Here is a 25,246-nt window from a genome sequence, read left to right on the forward strand (position 1 = left end):
GGCAGCGGCTTCGGCAGCAGCGGCGGCCCGGGCCAATGCAGCGGGACGCACCGCCCCGAGCCCCAGCCCCGGCGCCCCGGCTCCCCGCGCCCCCAATCGGGGCCGCCGCCAGCAGTGGCGGCGGCGGAGGTGGGGGCAGCGGTGGCGGCGGAGGCGCCTCTGCAGCTCCGGTTCCTCCTGGCCTCCCGGGAACTACAAGTCCCAGGGGGCCTGGCGGCGGGCGGCGGGCGGAAGAGGCGGGGTCGGCGCCTCGAGGCCGGAAGTGGCCGTGGAGGCGGAAGTGGCGCGGCCGCGGAGGGGCCTGGAGCACGGCGGCGGGACCCGGAGCGGGAGCAGCGGCGGCGGCGGCGGCTGGGGGTGGCGGCGGCGCGCTAGAGGCGGCCATGGCAAAGCAGTACGACTCGGTGGAGTGCCCCTTTTGTGATGAGGTGACCAAATATGAGAAGCTCGCTAAGATCGGCCAAGGCACCTTTGGGTAAGGATGGGCCCCGAGGGACCCGGTGCCCTGGGCCTGCACCCCTCAGGGCCGACGTCGGGACGCCCGGGGCTGGGCCAGAGGTGGTCGGGGAGCCACTTGGCCCTAGAGTTATTCCCTGGTCTCGCTAGGCCGCACTGCAGTCCGCCGGGGCCTGATGGAGCTGGCTGGCGGGGAGGAGCCTGAGGCCCATGGTGGGGAACGGGCAGGAATTGCAGAGGAGCTTGTGAGGGGAGCAGGATCTCTCCGAGAGACGTCAGGCTGAGGAGAAGAGACTGGGGAGGAAGTAGAGGTTGGGAGAGGGACCGCAGATAGTAGGGTAGCCCACTGCCCTAGGTACCAGGCTCAGCCCTACACGGGAGTCTCTTTTCTGCCCTCCTCCTCTGGAGGGGGAGGGGCGAGCCATGTGAAAACGGCCTGATGAATCTTTTTGGGTCCCCCTTTCGGCCTGCAGGGAGGTGTTTAAGGCAAAGCACCGCTTGACCGGCCAAAAAGTGGCTCTGAAGAAGGTACTGATGGAGAACGAGAAGGAGGGGGTGAGTATGGGTCGGGTGGGCTAGCTGGCCAGCCATCTCCCCGGGGCATGTGGGTTTCCATCCTGCTGCTTCTAGGACTCACGTGTTGAAATTTAGTTTATGTGTAGTAGCTCGAGAATTTCCATAGCCCAGGAAATTTGACTTCCAAATTAAATCTTTCAGTTCAAATATTTTAAAGCATTTGGTATTTCATTCTTAGGCAAATACAAGGTTGGGGCCAGGAGGGGGAGCTCATGCTTGCACTGAATGCACTTGGGCTTGTGAAGTTGGAAAGCCTTTGTTAAAACACTTCCCTTAGAATTTAATTTTGTTCAGTGCAAAAGGAAAATACATGCAATGGCTTTAAAAGGGTGACTAGTACTCAACTGAAAAGGAGTCCCTCTCCCACCACATCTTAGCTCTAGTCCAGCTTTCAGAGATGTGCTTGTTAGCAAGGAACTTGAATGGTCATTTGTGTTACTACCCAGCAAGTTAAACACAGGCACAGAGCTAAAATTTAAAGGTTGAAGAAATTAGGGAGCGTTTAGTGACCAATAATGAAGTGGTTAAGTATCACTATTTCAATTCATTGTCTGAAAGCATCTTCTTGAGGAGTGCATACTACTTTACACCCATTTTACAGATAAGGCATCTGAGATAGCTGATTTCAGAGCCTGTGATCTTACTGTGTCTTCCCAACCTGTTCCCGTTAGTATAGACCCCATGGCCAGTTCCTTGATCTGCAGTGCGCTTTCACTTTTGACCTCCTTTCTTTATTCCACCCAGTTCCCCATTACCGCCCTGCGGGAAATCAAGATCCTGCAGCTTCTAAAACATGAGAATGTGGTCAACTTGATTGAGATCTGTCGAACCAAAGGTAAGTTGTTTGAATCTTGTTCCCATTTTCAAATGGAGAAAATGAGGCTTAGAACTTAAGGCTTTGTTTGCAAAGTTGGAACTGGACACACTTTTAACCCAGGCATACCTACCAACTGTGACTGCTTTCTCTGGTCCTTTCATCGTAGCTGGTGCTTTCCCAGGGTCCGCCACAGCACCTGGCCCAGAGGACTCACTCGGGAAATACTTTACCAGTGAAGGAACCCACAGATGGATTCTGGGTGTCAGTGGGTTGGAGGGGGGTAGGAGCTGGTTGTGGGAAAATGAGTGGTATATGGGATTTTTTATTTTCTTCTTCTTGCTCCTTCCCCATTCTTCCCACCTCAGCTTCCCCCTATAACCGCTGCAAAGGCAGTATATACCTGGTGTTTGACTTCTGCGAGCATGACCTTGCTGGGCTGCTGAGCAACGTCTTAGTCAAGTTCACACTGTCTGAGATCAAGAGGGTCATGCAGATGTTGCTCAATGGCCTCTACTACATCCACAGGAACAAGGTGGGGGAGGAGAGACCGAGGCTTGGTCTGCCTGTACTCCCACCGCTGGGTGGCGGGGCTAAAGGACCCTTGGGAACCTGACTGAGCCCTCACCTTTGCCCTTCTTGCAGATCCTGCACAGGGACATGAAGGCAGCTAACGTGCTCATCACCCGAGACGGGGTCCTGAAACTGGCAGACTTTGGACTGGCCCGGGCCTTCAGTCTCGCCAAGAACAGTCAGCCTAACCGCTATACTAACCGTGTGGTGACGCTCTGGTACCGGCCCCCAGAGCTGTTGCTCGGTGAGGACTCCCGAGTGGGCAGAAGGGGGCAGGGGCTAGGCACTTAACCTGGCCTCAGCCCCCCACTGCCAGGGCTTCTTGAGCCGCCGGCCCCCGGGCATTGCGTCTCAGGAGGCCCTCGGGCTCAAGGGGCACTCCTGGTGCACTCTTCTTCCCAGGGGAGCGGGACTACGGCCCCCCCATTGACCTGTGGGGTGCTGGGTGCATCATGGCGGAGATGTGGACCCGCAGCCCTATCATGCAGGGCAACACGGAGCAGCATCAGCTCGCCCTCATCAGCCAGCTCTGTGGCTCCATCACCCCTGAGGTGGGTGGCCAGGCTGCCTGGGCCTCTGGGCCCTGCAGGATGCAGAAGTCTCCCTGGCAGGGGAGGAGTGGGCAGTGGAACAGACAGAAAGCTCTGGAGAGGCGGCTGGTGGAGGGACAGGGCCTGCTCTTTAAGCCACACAGGCTCTCGGCTCCATCACTACTTAGTTCTGTGGCCTTGGGCAAGGCGTTTGAAATTTTCATCTCAGAGTTGAGTTTCTCTTCTGTGAAACAACTGTGCCTGTGTCAGTCTTGGCACACACATTCCAGGCATTTTATGTAAAAGGGCCCAGCACTTGGGATGTGCCAAATACGTGGTCACTGGTGCTTTCACCTCGGAGGGGTCGAGTTCGCCTTCTAGACGTGGTCTGAGAGCATCTGAATGGAAACATTTTAGTCCCTTCAGGTGCGTGACCAATGGACAAGCCACACACCCCCTGAATTAACTTCATCCTCTTTCCATGCCCCCTTAAGGTGTGGCCAAATGTGGACAAGTACGAGCTGTTTGAGAAACTGGACCTGGTAAAGGGCCAGAAGCGGAAGGTGAAGGACAGGCTGAAGGCCTACGTGCGTGACCCCTACGCCCTGGACCTCATCGACAAGCTGCTGGTGCTGGATCCCGCACAGCGCATTGACAGCGACGACGCCCTCAACCACGACTTCTTCTGGTCTGACCCCATGCCCTCGGACCTCAAGGGCATGCTGTCCACCCACCTGACATCCATGTTCGAATACCTGGCGCCGCCACGCCGGAAGGGCAGCCAGATCACCCAGCAGTCCACCAACCAGAGCCGAAACCCCACCACGACCAACCAGACGGAGTTCGAGCGCGTCTTCTGAAGGCCGGCTGCTGTCGCTTTTCATTGGGGCTCTTGTTTTATTTTCTCTTCTGCTGTGTGACTCACATTGTGGAGCTGATGGGGCATTTGAGTTATTTCTCTGGTGCGTATTTTATTTAATCCCCACCCTGGGCATGGGGAGTGCCAGCTGAATGGACTGGAATAAAGTCCAGGAGGGCACTGGGGCTGCCTCCCCTGGTTCCCTGGCTTTCTGGATAATGCTCAGAGGGTCTCCATTCACCTTACGACAGGAATGGGGTGGGAGGAGAGGTGCACCCCAGCAGTGACTGTCTAAGAGTTCTCAGCAGGGTGGGAAGAGGGCACAGGTCCCTCACCCGTCTCCAGCCTTCCTCTTGGGATGGGAAACTCGCGTGAGGGACATCCAGCCTCGGAAATGGGCTGCGCTTGGCCCGACCCTCAGAAGCACTGGGGCTGGCAAAAACTTGGTTTCTTCGATAGGAGAATTTTATCGTGTTTCTGATATTCGGTTGTGTAGAGACATTCCTGGACAAAGTTTGGCCAGTTACAATTAAAGTTGACTCTTTTTTTCAGTAAGTGGCCGTGTGCTCTGTTCTGTGTTCAACTCCCAGCTCTTACCCTGCAGCCAACAGGTTGGGCTTCACTGTTGAAATTTGATTTGTCAAAGCTTAACTCATTTCTTTGTCCCAGTTCATGTGCCTGACATAATTATACAGGACTTGTGTCTTTTTTTCCTTTCTCCGGTACTTTCCAGAACACTTGCCATCATGCTCCCCAAAGTCCAGGTGCCATGAAGCTCCCTATCTCCTCTCCTCAGTATCAAGGAGAGGGAAGACAGATGAGAAAAGGGCCTGTTGCCTAGTGAGGGAACTGGAGAGGGTGTGCTGTAAGCTGCATCTGCCTTGGTGACCTAGGTGGGCACCGTGCGCTGTAGCGGACAGATGTGGTCAAACTTGACTCATGAGCTCAGGACGCAGCAGACGGCCCTCAATCAATGGAATGGCAAGAGGTCTGTAGCTTGCAAAGGTCCTTCAGGTTGCTGAGTAGGGGGTGGCATACGGGAGCCAAGGGAGATGACTAGAGGAGTTGAAGGATCTTTAGGGGCTTGGGAAGGTGACAGTAGCCTGGATTAAGGTGGTGGGACAGGAGGACAGAAGGTGGTGTGAAGGTTGGATCTTCAGGGCTCCGAGCTGGGACCCTTGGAGGCACAACGCACCCCGAGTCTAAAGTTGCAGACAGGCGTGTTTGAGGCAAATTCTACGTTCTGCCTCTTGAAGGAGTCCAGGAAAGGGTAAAAGGTTCTGTCCTTGTAAAAATTGACCCAGATCACAGCTTCACAAAAGGCCGATGAAAGTAAAAAAATTCTTGAGTATTACTTTTTCAGGGCTGCCATAACAAATTACCACAAATGGGGCTTAAAATACATCTTATTCTGTTGGTTCTGGAGGCTCGAAGTCCGAAAGCTAGATGTGGGCAGGCTTGGTTCCTTCTGGAGGCTCAGGGAAAATCGGTTGCATGCCTCTCAGCTGCCAAGGCCGCCAGCCGTCCCGGTATTCCTCACCCTGATGTATCAGTCCGCTCTGTCTTCACGTGACGTTCTTACCCTCTGTTTGTCTCACGAACACCAGTCGTTGGGTTTAGGATTTGCCTTGATCCAGTACGACCTCGTATTAACCAATTGTATCTACAAAGACCTTTTCAAATAAGGTCACATTCTGAGGTTCCGGGTGGACGTGAACTCTGGGGGCACACTATTCAACTCAGTACAACTAGTAATCCAAAAATAGCAAGGTGTCCATTGGTGATCAAGTTGATGGGGTTTGAATGACAGGTAACTGACGTGGGAAAACTCAGGGCTGGTTTAATTGTCCAAAGTATGATTTGTTTTCTCTGAAGGATAAAAAGCTATAAAAGGTTCATATTCTTGGACCAGCAATTCCATTTACAGAAATTTTTTGTGAGCAGTTGTACACACTGTTACCTTATTGAGTCCTCACCGGAATAGGGGGTAAGGGGGACGTGGCCGCTTGAAGCACTCCAATGTCATCCAAGAATTGGGGGAGACAACAGATGAAGAGACTAGAGGGAGAGGGCTCCAGAAGCGAAGAGACAGAGTGTTTGGGGAGGAAGGAGTGGTCACTTAGCACAAGTTCTGCTGGTGGGTCCAAAGGGTGGGAGTGAGGACGGGCCATTGGGTTTAGCATCCAGGTCAGTGGTGACCTTGGCAAGAGCCACTGGGTAGAGTGCCACTGACACCCCACCAGGAGCAGCAGGATCACTGGAGAACAGGAGGAGGGGAACCGAGGATAAGAAGTAGCGTCTACCATGAAAAGAAGGATTAGGGATCAAAAGTTAGTCCTGGATAGTCTAAGACGAGAGCCATGACTTCACGGAATGATCCAGAAGGAGGACGCGGTTGATTCTTACGCCATAGACAGAAGGGCCATGTGGCCGAGTGTACAGTGGCCACACCAAGGCCATAACCTGAAAGGCTGCACCCCTCACCTGTTGTCTGTTCTCTCTGCCCAATGCATCCACACTGTTCAGGGCAGCCCTGCATGTGGAAAAGCTGGAAAAGCACGAGCCTCCATCAGCTTATATAAGTTAGAGCAGTTCTCCAGTTTCAGTGCACTCCAAACCCTAACTCGAGGTCTGGGTGGGGCACCTCTAACAAGCTGACGGACGATGCCCACGCTGCTGGGGAATCTGAGCAGCGTGGACAGGGCAGGGCCCGCGGATTGAATGCTGGGCAATGAAAAGGGATGTAGAAGTACATGCACTGCGCTAGAAAGACGTTCCAAACACAACAGATGGAAAATACCTACCGCTTCAGCTCATTTTATGAGAAAAATGGAAGGAATCGCATTAAACTACCCATGGTTATTTGGAGTGGTTCTGTCCTTTACGCTTCTCTGTGTTTGCTCAGACGTCCTGGATTAATATTCTTATTCATGCGATTAAGTCATATTTTCAAACAACCAAAGAAGGCCCTACGCCCTGGAGTTTCTGGCTCCGAGCTCCCCGACACCCCACCTCCCCAAAGAACACTCCTGAGAGGAGGCCAGGACGAGCGGCAGGTGTGGGTCTGTCCCGCGTCAGCCTCCAGCCCTGATGTGACAGGGGTGTCAGCCGAGCTGGAGGGAAGTACATGGCCCAGAACGAAAGCTCCCAGAGGGCAGGACCTGTGGGGTCATGACCCGAGGCACCTAGAGCTGTGCTGGCACCTGTGAATCTCCCAAATACGAGTGAGTCAGACAACCTGAAGCAGAGGACTGAAGAGGTGGGTAAACAGGAAAGGTCTCTGCCAGTCTCTACCAGCTTGTTTGGATGGGTCCTGGCTTCTTTTCAACCAAATGATTTGCTGAAACACAGCCTCTCCCCACAGTGGGCTCCGACTCAGGTCCAGGGCACCCTTGAATCCTACCCCCACTCCCCAGGAATCCTGGCCTGCCATGGTCAGGGCAAAAGGGCCCTAAGGTAAAGGGTAAAAGGAGATGGGCTGTGATGAGATCTGCCGGACAAAGTCAGCCCAAGGGCTGGAAGTCTTCCAAGTGGCCCTCTCCTCGGAGTCCCCTGCCCTGCCTGCTCACCTTTAACCTCTGCCAAGTTGTTATTTAACTCACAGAGATTCTGACTAGTCCTGCATTCTGGAAACCTCCAGGGAGGACAAGAGTTCCCTGGGCAGATCCCAGCATGAGAACAGGAACCTACAGGTAAGAGTTTCCTCCCTGCACACTGGAGGAGGGTGGAGGGCCTGGGTGTGGGAGTGGGAGGGGTGGGGGAGAAGGGCAGGTCTTAGGTAACCTGTCAACTCTCCCCCCAACCTCTGGCCCAGCTGGAGCACAGGCAGAGTGGGCTTGGCTTGGCAGAGGTACCCACACCTGTGATCCATTCGTGCCCTGCCTAGCTGGGGAGCAGGAAGGCCAGGCATGAAAGGTGACAGATCCCTGGCTACCTCCTGGCCAGTGGCCAAGAAGCTGTGGCGGGAAGCAACCATGGAGCGGCCGGGCCCATCTGGGGGGAATTGCTCCGCTAAATCTGCCTCCTTCCAGGTAGGAGAACAGTGGGCAGCTGGCCTGCCTCTCTAAGCCTCAGTTCTTTCTTTGGTACATATGAGTGGAAATGTCCCTCAGGAGTCCCAGGCGATCAGCCGTGATAATAACCACACACTGCAGAACCCCAAGGAAAAAGCCTTGTCATGGATAAGCCTTGTTCTAAAGGCCTGGGCTGGCCAGGTGTCCCCAGGACTTCACAGCTCTACCTCCCACCCAGCTGCAGGCTCCACAGAAGCCCCCACCCAGGGGGGTTGTGGCTTGGCTCTCAAGGAGGGTCTCGAGAGCAGAACCCAGGTGGTGGCAGAGGCTACCGTGAGGGTCTTCCTGTGTGCCAGGCCCGTTTACATGATCTGTAGACTAGATTTCATCTGATTTAACTCTCGGGACTTCTCTGTGAGGAAGGACTATCAGTCTCATTTTAATAACGATAACAATAATGGCCACACGATCAGGTGCTTACTGCCTGCTGGGCCTGGTGTCCATTGTTATCGTATTTCACAGATCTGAGCCGATTATCTGCATTTTATAGATCTGGTAGGAGCGGTTAGGAGCTGTTAGGGACTTAGCATGTGAAAGGTTTCTACCCTTGGCTCACAGGGCCCATCACCCTCTCAGTTAGCCTCATCCAGCCCTCTGAGGTGGGCACACCTGCGACCCTCGCTTTACAGGTGAAGCAACATGGCTCGGTGAGGTGAGGAGACTCGCCAAGGAGGCCAGCAGCGGAAGCCTTCCAGCCCAGCTCAAGCAGAGACTGGCTGGAGCTGGGGATCGGAACCCCAGGCCGGGCTGCTAGGGGACGGGCCAGGAGATTTAGGTTCACGTCCTGACAGACACTAGACAAGTTGCTTCCCTCACCAGCCTCGGTTTCCTCGTCTGTTGAATGGATACCACGAGACAGTGCCTCCCTCCCTCCTGAGATTGCAGTCAGAAGCCCAGGCAAGAATGCAAGGCTGTAGCAGCTCAGCAATGTTCCCTGGGGCTGCACACTAGGCCGTGCCATGTCTCCCCAGACTCTCCGGACAGATGGCACCTTCTGCCCAGCAATAGAGGGCAGGTGGCCCCACAGGCCAGGGTTTGGGAGCAGTGGCTCCTTTGAGGTGACCTAGGCCTCCTCATTTTAGAAGCCAGGATCTGAGGGAGACGAGGTGTCTTGCCCAGGGTCACGTGGTGTGGGTCCCCTCACCAGGGGAGAGAGAATTGAGGGCAGCCTCCCAAAGGTCTGGGGAGTGTTGGCATTTCACAGGGCCCCTCACCAGCAGCAGGGCCTTCCTTTGAAGTAAGAGCCAGCTCCAGGCCTGAGCTCTGGTGACCAGGTCACCTCACGGGGCACAGGGCAGGTGAGGGCAAGGTCCAGGGGTGGCCTGGGGGTGGAATCCGGGGCCCGATATTACAGACCCCTGTGAATGACTAAGTCGCTTCCTCTGTTAGGACTTTGTTACCTCTCCTGAGAAATGGGTCCCAGAACAGAACCTCCCTCACTGGGTGGGTGAGGATCCAATGAGACAGATGCGTGTAAAGGTCTCTGTACAGTGCTAATGTCTAGAAAGAACTCACGTTAACTATTATTTAAGAAAATCCAAGTTACAAATGAAAAAAGTTAGCCAGGAATCCCCCAGCTTGGTCAGAGGGGCTAAATCAGTAGTCACGGGAATCAAATGGAGCTGGGACGAGGCCGCGTCCTTGCTCTTCCACGTGCTCGCTGGTGACCTGCGCAGGTGATTCCTCTCTCCAGTCGTCACTTATAAAATGGGCTCAGCACAGCGCCTGGCAAGGAGAAGGCTTGGGAAATCTTAACCAGTGAGCAGAGAGGACCTTCACCAGCTCCAAGAGCCTCCAGGCCCCTCAGGGAGGAGGCAGGCCCAAAGTCAGTCTTTCTGTGGCCTGGCTTTACCACAGGCCCCATCCACATGCCTGGTGTCCTCTGAAGGCCTCTCGTGGCCACGAGTGGGGACCCCAGGAACTTCTGGGGAGCCATGCCTGGTTCCAGGTCAGTTCTGGCCCCCTGCTGGCCTCAGTGTCCCCAACTGCTAAACAAGAATTGGTCAAGAAGAGCTCTGAGGTGCAGCTACCCAGTGTGGTAGGAACTGTCTGTTCTTTTTCCTAATTATGCATGTTCCCAGGGGAAAAATTCTAAAATATATATAAGCAAAAGGAAGATAAAAGTCACCTGCAGCCTGGCCACCTGAGCTAATGACAGTTACCATTTAGGGAATAACTTTGAGGCTATTTCTAAATTATAATTATTTTAACAAAAATGGGATCCCACTGTCCACACCGTCTCATCACTGGGGTTGTTCCCTTAATAGTCTTTCTTTATCGTGATTCATAGCACTCTTTTAAAAAAGTATTTATTGTGAAATGCTAATTATGTGGTTCAAAATTCAAAAACTGTAAAAAGGTGGATGGTGAAAAGATGGCAGCCAGAAGGAGACGTTGGAGCAGAGACCTGGAATGACTAGGAGTCGGTCATGTGACCTTTCGGGGGACGGAGGTTGCAGGCAGAGGGAACCACCAGTGCAAAGGCCCTGAGGCTTTGTCATGCATTCACTCTGTGTGACCTTTGGCTGGCTGAGTTACCCTCTGTGCCTCAGTTTCCCATGAAGATTACATGAGTACCTTTAAAGGAGTGCTCACTAGTTGCGGACTTCGGCGAAGGTGGGCATGAGTTTCACATATTTGAGGATCAGAGAAAAGGCCAGCAGGGCTGGGAGTGATGGTAAAAGGTGGTAAGATCAAAAGTTTGGATTTCATCCCAAGCGCAGTGGGAATCTACTGGAGGGTTTTAAGCAGAAGAGAATGAAGATCGGATTTTCTTTAAAAGTGACCGGAGAATGGTTGTGGGGTAACGGGGAGCAGCAGCAGAGCCTGTAAGCTAGACCAGCACTGGTGGCCTGGAGGGAAGGCAGGAGTGTAGAGTGGCCAGGCCTGCGGATGGTGAGGTTGGGGGTGAGGGAGAAGGAAAGCCAGGGTGAGGCCCAGCTTTAGACGTGGGCAGCTGGGTGGATGGTGGAGCTGTTTTCCAAACAGAAAAGGCCTGGAGAGGAGCAGGTTTCACGGTGGCGATGCAAGAGAGCATGTGTTATAGATGTGACCAGTTTAGATGCCATCAGATGCTCAGGGTTGTAGGTCACTGAAGAAGGACATTTGAATGTCATGTCATCACAGACCCAGGACAGCAGAACCTTGGAGAGAAAGGTATGAGCCCTGGGCCTTCCACTGGGAAGATGTTAGAGAAGGTACAGCCAGCAAGGAAGGAGGAGAACTGGGAGGGAGGGTTCCGGGAAGCCCGGAGAACAAAGGCTTTCAGGAAGAAGGGCGTCATTAGCTGCGTAACCTACCACCTGAGATGGAGTCTGTGGGCCTCTGATCACAGCTCCAATTGTTTTCAGGGTCATGCTGAGAAGTGGAATTGCAGGGTCAAAGAGAGGCCCATTTGTCCTCCTAATAAGCCAAATCCATTAACACCTTAACAGCCGGCATCAGGGCAAGGATTAGGAGAGGCTGTCCCACTGAAGGTACAGAAATCTGCCTAAGGCAAGTTTTCTTCCCCCCAATTACAGGAAAGTTTCCTTGTAGGTCACTGAATGTAAATAATATTCGGAGCTAGAGGCATCCTTCTGTATATCAGAGGATCAGAGGATCAGAGCCCTCGAGTGGATATCCCAAATGTACCATGTACCCTCTGTTCTGAATGCTAGGCTTCTGCACAAACCTGCCAATGAACCTCCCCTGGTCTCCACAGAACCCTGGGTGGGGCAGGGAAGGGGCAGCTGTACCTCTCTAGTCCAGGCTCTAGGAGACTGTTATGGCCTTTGAAGACTTGCCTTTGTTGAGACACTCCACCCACTGCCTCAAGATATCCCCAGAAATTATGGGCTGGTAAAGCGCTCATTTCAGCCCTTACCCTGCTAAGGAGAGACCAAGAGTCAGACGGGATCAGAGAGGGGAAGCGAATTGCTCAGGGTCACACAGCACATCAACAGCAGAGAGCCAGGAGGACCAGATAGGTGGTGGTGAATAACAGCAGACTTTAGAGTCAGCAAATCCAGGTTTCGATCTTGGCTCTACTACATACTGGTTGTGTCATTCTGGTTGAGTTGCTTAACCTCCGAGTCTCCATTTCTCCACCTGTAAAATGGGTATAATCTCAAATTCACACAATTCTCAAGAAGAGAAAAAAAGATTGCAATGCCTAGTACAGGGATAAGTGCTTAATAAATGTTAGCTAAAAGCAGCCCAACTAAAAAAGCAAAGAAGAAAAGAACAGAGGAAAGGTGTTTCAGGCAGAAGCAAATGTGAGCAAAAGCTTGTAGGTGGACGAGTCCAAGGCCAATTCTGGAAGTCCTTGTCAGCTGGCAGGGATGGGGGCCCTGCAGTGGTGGACAAGGCCAGACATGGGCAGAGGATCGGACCCAGCGGGCATGTGGGCTTTCTTAATCCTGTGGGCATGAGGACAGGAAAAGGGGCAGTAACTCAGGCAGATCTGAGTTTAGAAAGTCTGCTCTGGAACCCACTACTGTACCTTTGCTGACCTGCTGTGCGACTCCAAGCTGTCTCTGTCCCTCTCTGGGCCTTAGCCTCCTGCCCCTATAGCAATGAAGGTGGCTCTGATCAGGGTTTGCAAATATATATATATTTATTTGTGAATTTCCTTCTTTACTGCCTTCTCACCCCCCTGACAGGATAAGCAGAAATTTGTCATCTGTCCCTAGAACCCAGTGTCCCCAGCACCCAGCCCAGGATCTGGCACAGAAACAATTTCTCATCAAATGATTGAGTGAATGAATGAATGGATAGATAACATCCTTTCCCTTTGGAAGGGTAAGCGTTAAAGCAGAATCCCTGGACCCTTCACTCACCCTCCACACACCTGCAGATCTGCCTCCAGTGGCTGGTCACTGGCCTACTGGCCAATTTCCCTGCACCATTGTTTTCTTTTCTCTCCAGACAATGGCTTTGTTTCTATTCTTTCTGGAGAGCGGAAAGGCCTTCACGGTGGCAACGGTGGTTCTCCAGGTGTGATGAAGGTGACTGTAATTTACTCCTTTACACATTTCTTCATTTCCTTCGTGACTTTTCAAGTAAAAAGCAATGATACAAAAGTGAGCAGACTGTAAAGGAAATACAAATGGTTTTTAAAAATACGAAAAAGTGCTCAGCCTCCTTCAAATAAAATAAATGCAACTGATGACTACCCTGAGAATCCATTTTTCCACCTACGTGATTGGCAAGGATCAAAGCTGGTCAGTGTTGGTGAGGAAAGGGCTGGCTCATGGCCTACTGGGGACATGGGGATGGAAAGCAGCCTCACCCCTCTAGAGGACAATGTGAAACTGTCAAATGCAAACCCCTTTCGACCCAGAAGTTATACTTGGAATTAATTCATCGGATAAACTCACTCACGCATGGAAGAAACGATGAGGGTAAAATGTTACCCACTGCAACATTGCTTTTGATGAAAAAATACCAGAAAACTAAATGTCCATCAGTAGGAGATTGGCCAAATACATAGTAGTACTCCCGCACCAAGAAGCATTGCACAGCTTAGAAAAAAAATTAGCCAGTGGGGAAGCTCTTATGTACTGACACCTTCCAGAATAAGGTCCAGGGTATGAAGGCATGTGGAAAAAATACAATGCAGAGTGACGTATATGGTCTGCTATCTGACTATAAAAGGCAAATCTGTGTATATATTTATATTTGCTTGTAAAAGCATAAAATAGCTCTGCAAATGCATGAAATATTTCTGTAGGGGAAATTAGGATGCTGGGACCGGGGATGAGAGGTGAGCTTTTCACTGTACATCTTTATGTACCTCCGACTTTTTGAATGATATGATGTATTAGCCATCCAAAAACATTAGAATTGAAAAATAAAATTACAAGTAAGGAAAAGTTTTAATAAGGAAAAGAAGATAAATCTATTCTATCCTCTCCTCCTTAAATTTTATGCCTATAAATTTGCCAGCATCACTGGCTATGAAAATTGTCCCTGGAGACCATGGAACAGGTGACCCGCCCAGGGCCCCTGGGTGGCTTTGCCAAGGCCTCAGTCACCACTTATAATTTCCTATACAACTGGGATGACACCAGGTAGGATCCCTGAAATTTTCGGTGCTGTTTCTTGCCTTCCTTGTCTGTGCATCTACTTCTGTTTCCCATTGGAGCTGAGGGCTATAGTTCAACATTTGCCAGACTGCAAATCCGCTGCACTCTAGAGATGGCTTGTCACTGGTCAGAGGGGAAGGTTGACACAGATGGCTTTGCTCTGGACAAAGGGAGAGAAACCAGTTAAAATTCAGGAACATAGACACGTGGGGTTTTCCACCTTACATCTCTCCTGAGAGGTCATTTTCCCTGGGACCTTATTCTCGGGGGAATGGCCCAGAGTTCCAATGCCCCCTGTGACGTATGAATCAAAGGAGGCCACTACTAGTTGACTGAGAGAAAAAAACAACTTGCGTGTGGAGGACAGAACTGAGGAGTAATATCTGTGATACCCAACATGCTTTTATGTTTCACAAGAAGGGGATAAACAGACATTAGAGAAATTAACCAAAGGTGAGTGAGGCAGTTTATTGAAACAAAGCACGGAAAGGTGCTCAAGTTCACCGCAGCTAGGGAAATGCAGAGTGACAATGAGAAGGGACTCTATACCCAGCAGTCTGGGGGACATTCTGGGAAAGGGCGCCCTCCTCACACACAGCTGGTGAGAGGCAAAGGTTACAGCATTGAGTGAAATGCTGACCCAGCCCTCCCACTCCATGCAACCTCACGGCAGGAATGCGAGTCCCTAGTGTGCACGCCGTCCACAGCAGCAAAACACTGAAGGTTACGTGAATGCCCTTCAGCAGGCAAATGGAGGGTGCATTATGTTACTGCCACTGCCATTGAGTTAGCAGTGTCCCCCTCCCCATGGGAGTGCAGGAAGGAGGCACAGAGGCTAGGAATAAGGACTCCAGGGCCAGAGCTCAAATCTTGATTTTGTGACTTGGCCATATGCCTTTATCTCCTTATGGCTCAGTTTCCTCACCTGTGAAACAAGGATAGTGATACTAATACCCGTTTCCTAGGATTGTGATGATTAAATGAGCAACTATGTAGAAAGTGTTTAGAACAGTGTCTGGCCCAGAGAAGCACTACTTAACTATTTGCTAAGTCACTGACTTAGAGGGATCCCTATAAGCTTTTTGTTGAGTAAGAAAGTAAAGATGCAGAAAATATCATCATCAGCATCAACAAGGCCTTATAGATGCCTAGGTGTGTCTGTGATTTCACGAGCATAGAAAACTATGGGACACATAGTTGGTTGTCAAGGATTTTGAAAGGAGGAGGGTGAGGGTGGGATAGGGTGGGGCAAAAGAAAAACATTTAAAGCTTCTTTATGATCATTTTATGCATTTATTAAATTACATACATGTCTATATAGAGAGAAAGTTTCAATCATTAAAAAAAGGAAACCAAGAGAGAAAGGACCTCTTTATCTTCTCCCATGGGGCCGGGTGGGGGCGTCCAGCAGTAATGTGAAGAGCCGAAGTCCAGCCAGCCAATCAAGGAATCTTCCCAACACATCGTGTGTTTATTTCAAAATCAAACAATCTCTGATAAATATTTACTCCCAACCCCTGCAGGAAAGAGGGAGGGAGGTTCTGAAATCCCATCAGTTGTTTGAAGGATTGCCTTTCATCTGTGGAAACTTCCCTGAAGGGATGTTTGCAGCACCCCTCCCCCGTTTTCTGGGCCTCTGCTGTAAAAGGAATCTCCAAACTATTTTTTCCACGCTAGCAGTTGGGGCCAAGAAGGCAATAGGAAAAAGTTCTGAAAACTCCAAGACAAATGGAGGTTGTCCTACCTCCTCGCCAGATGACTCTTCAATCCAGTGGTTGTGTTTTTTTTTGTTGTTGTTGTTTTTTGAAAAAGATCTAATTGGCTTACTAAATGATTCATGAACCGGCAGCATCCCATCTAGAAAACAGAAAGGTGCTCGCCACACAGCAAATCTTCAAGTACAAATCTGATCTTGTCATCTCTTTTAAAATCATTTTGTTGTCATCCAAATTTAATCCAATTTTCTTATTAGGCTACAAGATCCTGCTGAATCTAGCATCCTGGCAGTCTGGGGTGACTAGGCCCAACCAGTTGGAAATGTAGTTCTCTTGGATGCCTAGTTCTCTCTCTCTCCAATCGTTTGCTTTTCACATCGTTCCCTGCCCCCCTGCCACCTCGCTGACTTCCCCTACCCCGGAACTCAGCCAGTATGTTGCTTTCTTCCCGGAAGACTTTCCATGCTGCCCAGGGTCGGCTAGGGTCCCCAATAGAGTAGGTGCCTTGTTTTGGGTTTACTGCCCCGCAATCGGGCTGTCCGATTCGTGAGGGCGGAAGCCGCATCCCCGCAGCCTGAGGTCTCTGCGTTGAGTTGGGACATCTGGCCAGGGCCGGGGTTAAGAGACCTCCATAAGGTCATTCCATCCCGCTTGGAGCAGGTTCCGGCCTGGAGCAGAGGCTGAGGGCTACTGACTGGGGCTATTTTGGGGGGTGTGGCCAGATCCTTGGGCGGAGGATGACAAAATGGGTGCAGGTTCATCTAAAGCGCAGGCCGCTCCGGGAGCTTGCCCCTCATAATTATGGGCGAAGCGCTCCTCCTGGGATCCTGCCCCTCACAAGGATGGCATCGCGGATTCTTATTGGTGCCCGTGGGCTCCTTGGGCGGTGTTGATTGGTGGAGGGCGGGGGCGTGTCGGGGCGGGACGAGGCGAAGCGGGGAGGGCTATCTCAGGCCGGGCCCAGCGTCAGGTCGCCGGCGCCGCGACTATGTCCCGGGCACGCAGCCACCTACGCGCGGCTTTCTACCTGGAAGCGGTTTCTCCGCGCGGTGCAACGACCCGGACCGCCGCGCGGCGAGCTTTGAGCGCTAGGCCCGCGCCGCTGAAGCCGGGCATGGAGTATCAGGTATCCCGCAGGCCTGCGGTGGTGCGTTGACACGTGGGCCGGGCCTGAGCCACACGGCATCCGGCTCCGCCAGCCAAGGGAGGGTACCAAGGGGCCTGACACTGGGCGGGACATCCTGGAGTCCTGGGACGGGAACTGGGACTAGAAAGTTGGGCCTGTGCCGCCGGTCTGGGAATTCTGAAGCTGAAGTGTCCCGCAGTTAGTGTTGGAAGGGACGCCCGGTGATAGGACCAAGAGGTCCAGTGGCTCAGCTGGGGTTTTGGTGTTTCAGACTCTCGGGAGTTTGAAACAGCAGTTGAGAGGTGGGAGAGGAAAGGGATTCAGGAATTCAGACGAGAGATCCAGGAGCCTAGATCTGGGGTTGTAGTCGCTAGGATTCAGGAGATGGAGATCCAAGGCCCTGGGACTGGGGGTCAGACAGGAATCGGGTGGAGATGGGGTAAGAATCTGGGAAACAGAAATCATCTTCTTGGCTTTATGCTAGAGGCTAGGTGCCAGAGAGCAGAACCTGATGCCAGCCAGACAGGTGGTGCCAGTTTGATGGGGGTGGGTCCTGCAATTAGCCATTAAGACCCTGAAGGGAAATAAATGGCATTCTCACTGTCACCCCCCATGTGGATTCTCCTAAAGCTGACCTGCCTTCCTTCCTGACTGGGTAACCGCAGGCACACACTTCCTTCTGCCCTCCTTCTTTTCCCCATCTGGTGGCTTCAAGCAGCTCTACTCTGGGTCAAAATGTGGAACCCCAATCATCAAGGTTGGGCACAGAAGCTTTTAGGAGTTCCTCACTCCAGTTCTTCCAGTTCTAAGACCCCAGCCTTCTGTGGTTCTGGCCCTACCCCAGTAGGCGCCCAATATAGTGGCGGACCCATTGGAAGGAATGAGGGCAAAGGCCCCAGGCGTGAAGCCTGGGGAGCCAGAACAGGAAGCAAGGCTAGTCCCGTTAGTCATGCTATCTGCTTAGCCTGGCACTCCCTGGGTGGGGCTGAACTGCCCTAGGCGCCCATCTCTGCCTAGGCAGGATGGATGCCACTTCTCTCTTACTGCTGGCTTGATCTCTAGGCTGGGGCAACAGGGCTGGCACACAGGATGGTGCCCTGGCCTGGCCACTGGTGCACTGGGCTCCTCTGTCCCTATGGACCGGACCCCTAGTGAGCCTTAACCTGCTACCTGGGGACTGTGGTTGCCAGGATGCTGTACGCACACTCAACACCCTGCAAACCAATGCCAGCTACCTGGAGCAGGTGAAGAGCCAGCAGGGTGACCCACAGACGAAACTGGAAGCCATGGAGCTGTACTTGGCACGGAGTGGGCTGCAGGTAAAGTGGGCAGGGCCTGTGACCACCCCCCACTCCTGTCTGTCTGTGAGTCCTGTTGCTGAGATGGAGACCTTGTCTGTCTGTCCCAGGTGGAGGACTTGGACCGGCTGAACATCATCCATATCACTGGGACCAAGGGGAAGGTAAAGGATGGGGCCCAGGGGGAGGGTATCCACTTGGGGTGGGGGGCTCTGCCCAGACAAGAACTTTTCTTTCTAGGGCTCCACCTGTGCCTTCACTGAACGTATCCTCCGAAGCTATGGCCTGAAGACCGGATTCTTTAGGTACTGAGGTGCGGAGGGATATGGTGTCGCCTAGCTCTCTGGGGGGCTGTGGAACCAGCCAGCACCTCAGGGCCAGGGTCACCTCCAAGAACTGAGCTGCTTGTCTTTCTGCCCAGTGTTGATTCATTAAACAACCATTCAACTAGCATTCACCACATTGCCTCAAGATTTTGGCAGTCTTTAGTTTTCATAATGAAATTTTTTTTTTTTTTTAAAGACAACCTAATTTTTTTTTTTTTTTTTAATTGGGAAAGGGGAACAGGACTTTATTGGGGAACAGTGTGTACTTCCAGGCCTTTTTTTTTTTTTTTCCAAGTCAAGTGTTGTCCTTTCAATCTTAGTTGTGGAGGGCGCAGCTCAGCTCCAGGTCCAATTGCCATTGCTAGTTGCAGGGGGCACAGCCCACCATCCCTTGGGGTTGAGAGCCCACTGGCCCATGTGGGAATCGAACCGGCAGCCTTCGGAGTTAGGAGCACGGAGCTCTAACCGCCTGAGCCACCGGGCCAGCCCCCTCATAATGAAAATTTGACTGTACAAACTAAATACATATCTAGAATCGTCGCATGTCTTTTTTTTAAAATTCTATATACCCGTTTTAAATCACATGCAAATAGTTATCAATTAGGATGTCTTTTTGTAAGGAGCAGGAAACATGGCTTATAACGGATTAAATGATAAGGGCAGTTTGTGAGTCCATGCTGCATCCTGAACGGGCAGCAGAGGGGAGCCCTTCTACTCTGCCAGCCTCAGCTGCTGCTCTGTCCTCAAGGCAGCCCCACCTCTTGGTCACACTCAAGCATCTAAACTCATACCAGACGACGGCGGGGGCCCCTCTTCCCTGGGCTCTACATGTCTTCCCTTAGCCGGTCACCGGTAAAGCTTGGATTAAGCTGGTGGTTAATTGCTCAGGATTTGGTCCTTGGGGTTGGGACATTTAAGATTTTTGCCTCTTCATATGTAACCAGTTCCTTCAAGTGTCCTCTAAGCATCTGAAACCAGCTGACTGAGGTCATTTCAGGCTAATATTTTCCCTAAGTAGTTGTTCAAAATGAAGAAATTGAGAGAAGGACTCATAATATGAGAAGGCCTTTGAGGATTCAAATATAAGCCAACAACCTCTCTTCTAAAATAAGTTTTTGGGTAAAACCCCAGCCCTCGACTTGAGCCCTTGTGGCCTCATGGTCCAGTCGGGGATGCACAGACGGGCTGGGGCACAGGGAACTACTGAGGGACTTGGGAGAAGTGAGGCACAGAGGCCAGTGACATCAGCCCCACATGGGCCTGGGAGGCTGACGTGAGGAGCTAGGATTCTTGAGAGCAGGGGGAAGCCGCAGAAGGGTTTTCAGCAGGACAGTGACATGGTCAGATTTGTGTTAACAAAAGACAGGTCTGACTGGTGGGTGGGGAGAGACCTAGGGGGCTTGGGCAGGGAGTCCTGATGACCTCAGGTCTCCCGGCAGCTCTCCCCACCTGGTGCAGGTGCGTGAGCGGATCCGCATCAATGGGCAGCCCATCAGCCGCGAGCTCTTCACCAAGCACTTCTGGCGCCTCTACCAGCGGCTGGAGGAGACCAAGGTAGCCATGCAGGAGGGCTGGTGGGTGGGCCGGGTAGGGCACTGGAGTGGGTGGATGGACCCAGAAGGCACTGCACATCCCAGGATCCCATCTCCCCGGAGCAGAGGCTGCAGGGGCCCCAGGCTCTGATGTGTTCCTGTCCACAGGATAGCAAAAGCCGTGTCTCCATGCCCGCCTACTTCCGTTTCCTTACGCTCATGGCCTTCCACGTCTTCCTCCAAGAGAAGGTGCATGCCCACTCCCCAGAACCCTGTGTCTGAGGCCTTGGGGAGGGGAATCTTAGCAGGCTGGGGGCTCCCACGTGCCCCTGCCCCCTTGTCATGCCCTCTGGTTCTCCGCAGGTGGACCTGGCAGTGGTAGAAGTGGGTATTGGTGGGGCTTATGACTGCACTAACATCATCAGGTGAGGGCAGCTGCCTGGGGAGACAGGTGGTGGCCAGGAGCCCAGGTGGCCCAGGGCAGCGGCATCATGCCCCTTTTGTCTTCTGCAGGAAGCCTGTGGTATGTGGGGTCTCATCTCTTGGCGTTGACCACACTAGCCTTCTGGGGGACACGGTGGAGAAGATCGCATGGCAGAAAGGGGGCATCTTCAAGGTGACCAGGCAGCCCCAGGGAGGGGACGTACATGGACAGCCTGGTCCTGGCCCTTATGCTCAGGGAAGGAGAGCTGGGCAGTGTCCTTTGTATCCTGATTCAGGATAAGGGTTTGGGCATCAGTGGGGTATGGGTTCTTGTCTCAGCTCTTTGTGTGACTGGAGCAAGTTGAGCCTTCTCTCCGGCCTTAGTCTCCCCGTCGAGGGGTTCCCATAGGTCCTATAGGGGGAGGCTACATGGGACGGCCAGGCCCAGGGATGTGGGGGCCAGAGCTGGAGGTGGAGTTTCCTCAGCAGCCCCTGTCTCACACTCCCTGTCCTCCACAGCATGGTGTCCCTGCCTTCACTGTGCCCCAGCCTGACGGTCCCCTAGCAGTGCTGAAGGAGCGCGCTGAGCAGATCTCAGTGAGTCTGATTGGATGTACTGGGGAGGTGTTTTATCCTTTTGGGCCTCAGTTTGCTCATCTGTGCAGTGGGAGCCAGCTGCCCGCCCAGCTGGAGCACATCTTGGTTCTAGGAGCAGGGCTTGGTGGGTTCTGGTTGGTGGGGAAAGATGGAAGGGCCTTCTGGCCAAGGTGGCAACAGCAGCTCCCCTGACTCCTCTGTAGTGTCCCCTTTATCTATGCCCACAACTGGAAGCCCTGGAGGAAGGGGGGCCACCTCTGACCCTTGGCCTGGAAGGAGAGCACCAGCGGTCCAATGCTGCCTTGGCCTTGCAGCTGGCCCGCTGCTGGCTGCAGCAAAAGGACCACCGAGGTAGGTGGGCAGGGGATACGGGCAGCCTGCCTCTGAGGGCTCTGAGCACACCCTGTCCCACACGGTCCTCCCTGGCCCCCAGGAATCGGGGAGCTGACGGCATCCAGGCCGAGCCTCCTGCAGCAGCTGCCTCTGGCGCCTGTGTTCCAGCCTACATCCCACATGCGGCACGGTGAGTTGGACCTTGTCCAGCCAGATCCCTTCAGGTGATTCTTTCGGTTTCCTATTTGAGACGTAGGGACAATTTGAGATGGTGCCCAAGAGAAAGGACTCTGAAGTCAGTAAGTTTCCCTGACTTTGAGTTCATGAGCTCTCTGTGTTCCTCAGTTTCCCCTCTTGCCAAATGAGATGATTATAGGACCCACTGTGAGGTGACATCACCAAGGGGCTGAGCCTGGCGGTGTGGGAGAAAGTGCCTAGCCAGTGGTAGCTGCCATTCCCACCATCTCAGTCATCATCATAAGACCGAGGTTCTTGAGAATGGTGATGTTGTCAGGCTTCTCGCTTCCCTCTCAGCTTTCAGCACAGAGTAGATGCTCACGGCTGTTAAACCCCTTCAGCAAATGCTTCCAACGTGCCCACCGTGTGCCAGGCTCCACATCAAGGCCATGACACAGCCCAGAGCCTGGCAGATCTTAGATCACATTCTAGCCCCAGGACTTACTGCCTCTGTGACCTAGTTTCTCTAAGCTAAGGGCTCTCCACCTGTAACATGGGGCTGATCTGATAGTAGCGCCGTCAGGGCGGCCTGAGAGATTCCACCAGATGAGGCAGCCCAACAGCTGATGCCAGTGATTGGCTCCCAGTGATAGGCCCCTCAGCGGAACAGCTAGGTCCTCGGAGAGCGCGGGTGGGGGCCCTGTGGATGGCTTGTGTATGCGAGTTGAGGACTGCGGTGGGAGAGGATGTGGGAGAGCTGCCTTGCCCCTCTTCCCCAGGGCTTCGGGACACCGAGTGGCCGGGCCGTTCGCAGGTGCTGCGGCGCGGGCACCTCACCTGGTACCTGGACGGCGCGCATACCTCCAGCAGCATGCAGGCCTGCGTGCGCTGGTTCCGCCAGGCGCTGCACCGTGGCGAGAGGCGGGGCAGGTGAGCGCGGCCCAGGGTAGGGGGCGCGGCGGGACTCGGGACAGGGAAGGATGGAGCAGGTTCCCGCTGAGAAGGGCTGGGAGGCGCGGCGGTTTTCACCCCCTCCTCGCCCCTCCCACAGCGCGCCAGAGGTGCGTGTCTTGCTCTTCAACTCTACTGGGGACCGGGATCCCGCCGCCCTGCTGAAGCTGCTGCAGGTGAGGGACGGGTTGGTGGGTGGGCAACGGGCCCTGATTCTGGCTGTGTGACACCCCACCCCTTCAAGCAGTACCTTCACCCCTGAGCCCCCATTTCCTCAATCGTAGAATGAAGCTAATTCCCCCTCCCCTGAATTGTACTGAGGATTAAGTGTAAAAGCCTCAGGGCACATGGGATAGTCTAGTCCTCATCACTGGTCAGTGCTCTCATTCTTGTCGGTGGTCAGACTCAGACCAGGGTTAAAGGGAAGAGCAGGAAGGTACAGGCTCCCGACTCACTGGTCATGTCCCTTCAACCACTAGCATATGACCCGGGACAAGAGAGGGCATTTCCCTGAGCGGCATTTTGCTATTAGGGACACCTGCTTCTCAAGTTTGGTTTAAGGAGTCCCTGGGCGAAAGCATGGAGGGGCCCGTCTCTGCTCAGGAAACCGAGGCAGCCCTAGGCTGTCACGGCTGAAACGGTTCCTGGGGTCATTTCGCATTTCACAGACCAGGAGGCTGAGGCTGTTCTTCATATCCAGAACCTTCCGCGTTGGTGCGGAAAGCCTTTCCCAGCCTGAATTTGGAGCCTGCTCAGTAGCTGGGTGACCTTAAGCTGTACCTCCCCCCCAAGCCTCTGTTTCCCCGTCTGTACAGTGGGCCATGCTGCCCAGGCCACAGGCCAGGCAGGGTATACTGAGGTAGATGAGGGGCCACTGAAGTGCTGGGGCGGGGTTTATGCAGCATCAGTGCAGTTCACCTGGGGTGGGGGGTGCATCTCCAGAGATGGGGACGTGTATGTGGGTTCTGGGGTGCTGTGTGGAAGTCAGGGTGGGGGTGGGGCATCCTTTCAGCCTCTTGACACCAAGTACCCCTTGGCCTTCTAGCCCTGCCAGTTTGACTATGCTGTTTTCTGCCCTAACCTGACAGAGGTGTCATCCACAGGCAATGAAGGTGAGAGGTGACAAGCATGGTCCCTGGAGGTGGGCAGGGCGTGGAGGGCTGCTGTTTGTGACAGTGGGGGCTTCTGAGCTGGAGGTCTGAAGTAGGAGCTACATTTGTTTTATTAGATAAATATCCTTTGGTACATTTTGAACTTTGCATGTGATTGCAATACTAAAAAGGAATTACTGGGGAAAACGTTTTTCAAAATGCAGGTTACAACCTACTTAAGGTTCTTGAAATCAATTTAGTGGGTCTCAACCAGCATTTCTTATTTTAAATGAAATAGAAAATATCTATGTGCCTTGGACAAAGTAAGGGTAGGTACATTTATGTACACTTATGTGAATACTGGGTTGCCATTGTAAAATGTATTTTTTACTGTGGGTCACATTAAAAACTTTTGAAATAGTATTGTAAAAAATACAGCTCCTTAGGCTCCACATCAGACTGTCGGGGGAGTTCAGAATCTGCATTTCTAGAAATGCTTTGAAGCTAAGCTGCCTGGCCCTGCTTCTCACCTGCTTTGTCCTAGTGGGCAAGTCACCGAACCTTTCTGAGCCTCAGTTTCCTCATAGTGTCCACTGTGAGGACTGGTGATGCATGGAAAGGACCAGGCATTAAGCAGGTGCTCCCAGTGGGCCGGCCCTTCCCCCGCCTCTGGTCCTGTCCCCCTCGCTGATGCGCCTTTCCCTGTGTCCTGCAGACCAGCAGAATTTCACAGTGACACTGGACCAGGTGCTGCTCCGCTGCCTGGAACACCAGCAGCACTGGAGGCACCTGGATGAGGAGCAGGCCAGCCCGGACCTCTGGAGTGCCCCCAGCCCAGAGCCTGGTGGGCCTGCCTCCCTGCGGCTGGCACCCTGCCCGCCCCATACCCACAGCTCCGGCTCCCTTGTCTTCAGCTGCATTTCCCATGCCTTGCAGTGGATCACCCAAGGCCGGGACCCTGTCTTTCAGCCACCCAGTCCCCCACGGGGCCTCCTCGCCCACCCTGTGGCAGGCAGCGGGGCCAGTGTACTTCGTGAGGCAGCTGCCATCCATGTGCTGGTCACAGGAAGCCTGCACCTGGTGGGCGGTGTCCTGAAACTGCTGGAGCCCTCCCTGTCCCAGTAGCCAAGGCAGTGGGGTTGGAGGTGAGGCCTCCCACACCTGCCCTGCGTCTTTTCACGAACTCCTGTATTAGGTGCCTTTCGTTGTCTGCTTTGCTGATTCTGTCTAGACTGGCCCAGGGGCCTGGGCTCAGGGCAGTGACATAGAGGGCTGGTGGGTGGGAGGCTGAGATCAGACATCCTCTGTCTCTGAGCCAGCGGTGCCCTTGGCCTCTCCTTCCTGCTGAGACAACCAGGGGCCTTCCTAGTTCTCCTGCTGTGGTAGTCGGCCTGACAATCCAGTCCATCTCCCTCCCATCTCCCTCCCCGCCCCTGCTTCCTGCCTCAGGCCCAGCTTATTGTGTGAGCTGCCCAGCCAGGCCTGGGATCCTGCCAGGTGCAGGTCAACAGATTTCCTCCTCTCAGTGCCTTCTGGGAAAGGAGAGGGTCCCTGCCTGGGGCCTCCTGGGGACAGAGGGGGGCTGGATTGAATTAAAGCCTTTACCGTTTTTTTAAAAGAAAAAAGCAAAATGTTTGATTTAACTCTTGACCTCTAGTTCCCTCGGCAGACAATCGGGGGTGGGGGCTACACTGGTATAGTAACTGGATTGTGTGGGGCCTGAGCTGT

General features: G+C 53.3%; 2 protein-coding genes across 9 annotated transcripts; both read left to right on the forward strand.

Moving 5' to 3' along the window:
- The first annotated feature begins 33 nt into the window (after nt 1–33).
- CDK9 (cyclin dependent kinase 9) lies at nt 34–4,363 on the forward strand. Its single transcript, XM_033123995.1, has 7 exons — nt 34–475; nt 930–1,011; nt 1,777–1,867; nt 2,215–2,381; nt 2,492–2,663; nt 2,822–2,970; nt 3,444–4,363. The coding sequence occupies exons 1-7, from the start codon at nt 36–38 to the stop codon at nt 3,807–3,809; spliced, it is 1,467 nt and encodes a 488-aa protein (XP_032979886.1). The 5' UTR covers nt 34–35; the 3' UTR covers nt 3,810–4,363.
- A 3,054-nt stretch (nt 4,364–7,417) lies between these two features.
- On the forward strand, nt 7,418–25,142 carry FPGS (folylpolyglutamate synthase). 8 transcript variants are annotated; one of them, XM_033122534.1, is made up of 16 exons: nt 7,418–7,500; nt 7,695–7,839; nt 17,981–18,109; nt 18,199–18,252; nt 18,329–18,393; nt 19,854–19,968; nt 20,052–20,195; nt 20,310–20,371; nt 20,460–20,562; nt 20,889–20,966; nt 21,170–21,317; nt 21,400–21,489; nt 22,256–22,406; nt 22,528–22,603; nt 23,473–23,539; nt 24,234–25,142. In XM_033122534.1, the coding sequence occupies exons 1-16, from the start codon at nt 7,481–7,483 to the stop codon at nt 24,641–24,643; spliced, it is 1,857 nt and encodes a 618-aa protein (XP_032978425.1). In that variant the 5' UTR covers nt 7,418–7,480; the 3' UTR covers nt 24,644–25,142. The 8 variants fall into 8 exon arrangements, with proteins under 8 accessions (XP_032978425.1, XP_032978426.1, XP_032978429.1 ...); XM_033122535.1 differs by having other exon boundaries at nt 20,073–20,195; XM_033122538.1 differs by having other exon boundaries at nt 20,115–20,195.
- Nucleotides 25,143–25,246: the final 104 nt, after the last annotated feature.

Source organism: Rhinolophus ferrumequinum, chromosome 12 (genome assembly GCF_004115265.2).
Source record: "Rhinolophus ferrumequinum isolate MPI-CBG mRhiFer1 chromosome 12, mRhiFer1_v1.p, whole genome shotgun sequence".
NCBI lineage: Eukaryota > Metazoa > Chordata > Mammalia > Chiroptera > Rhinolophidae > Rhinolophus > Rhinolophus ferrumequinum.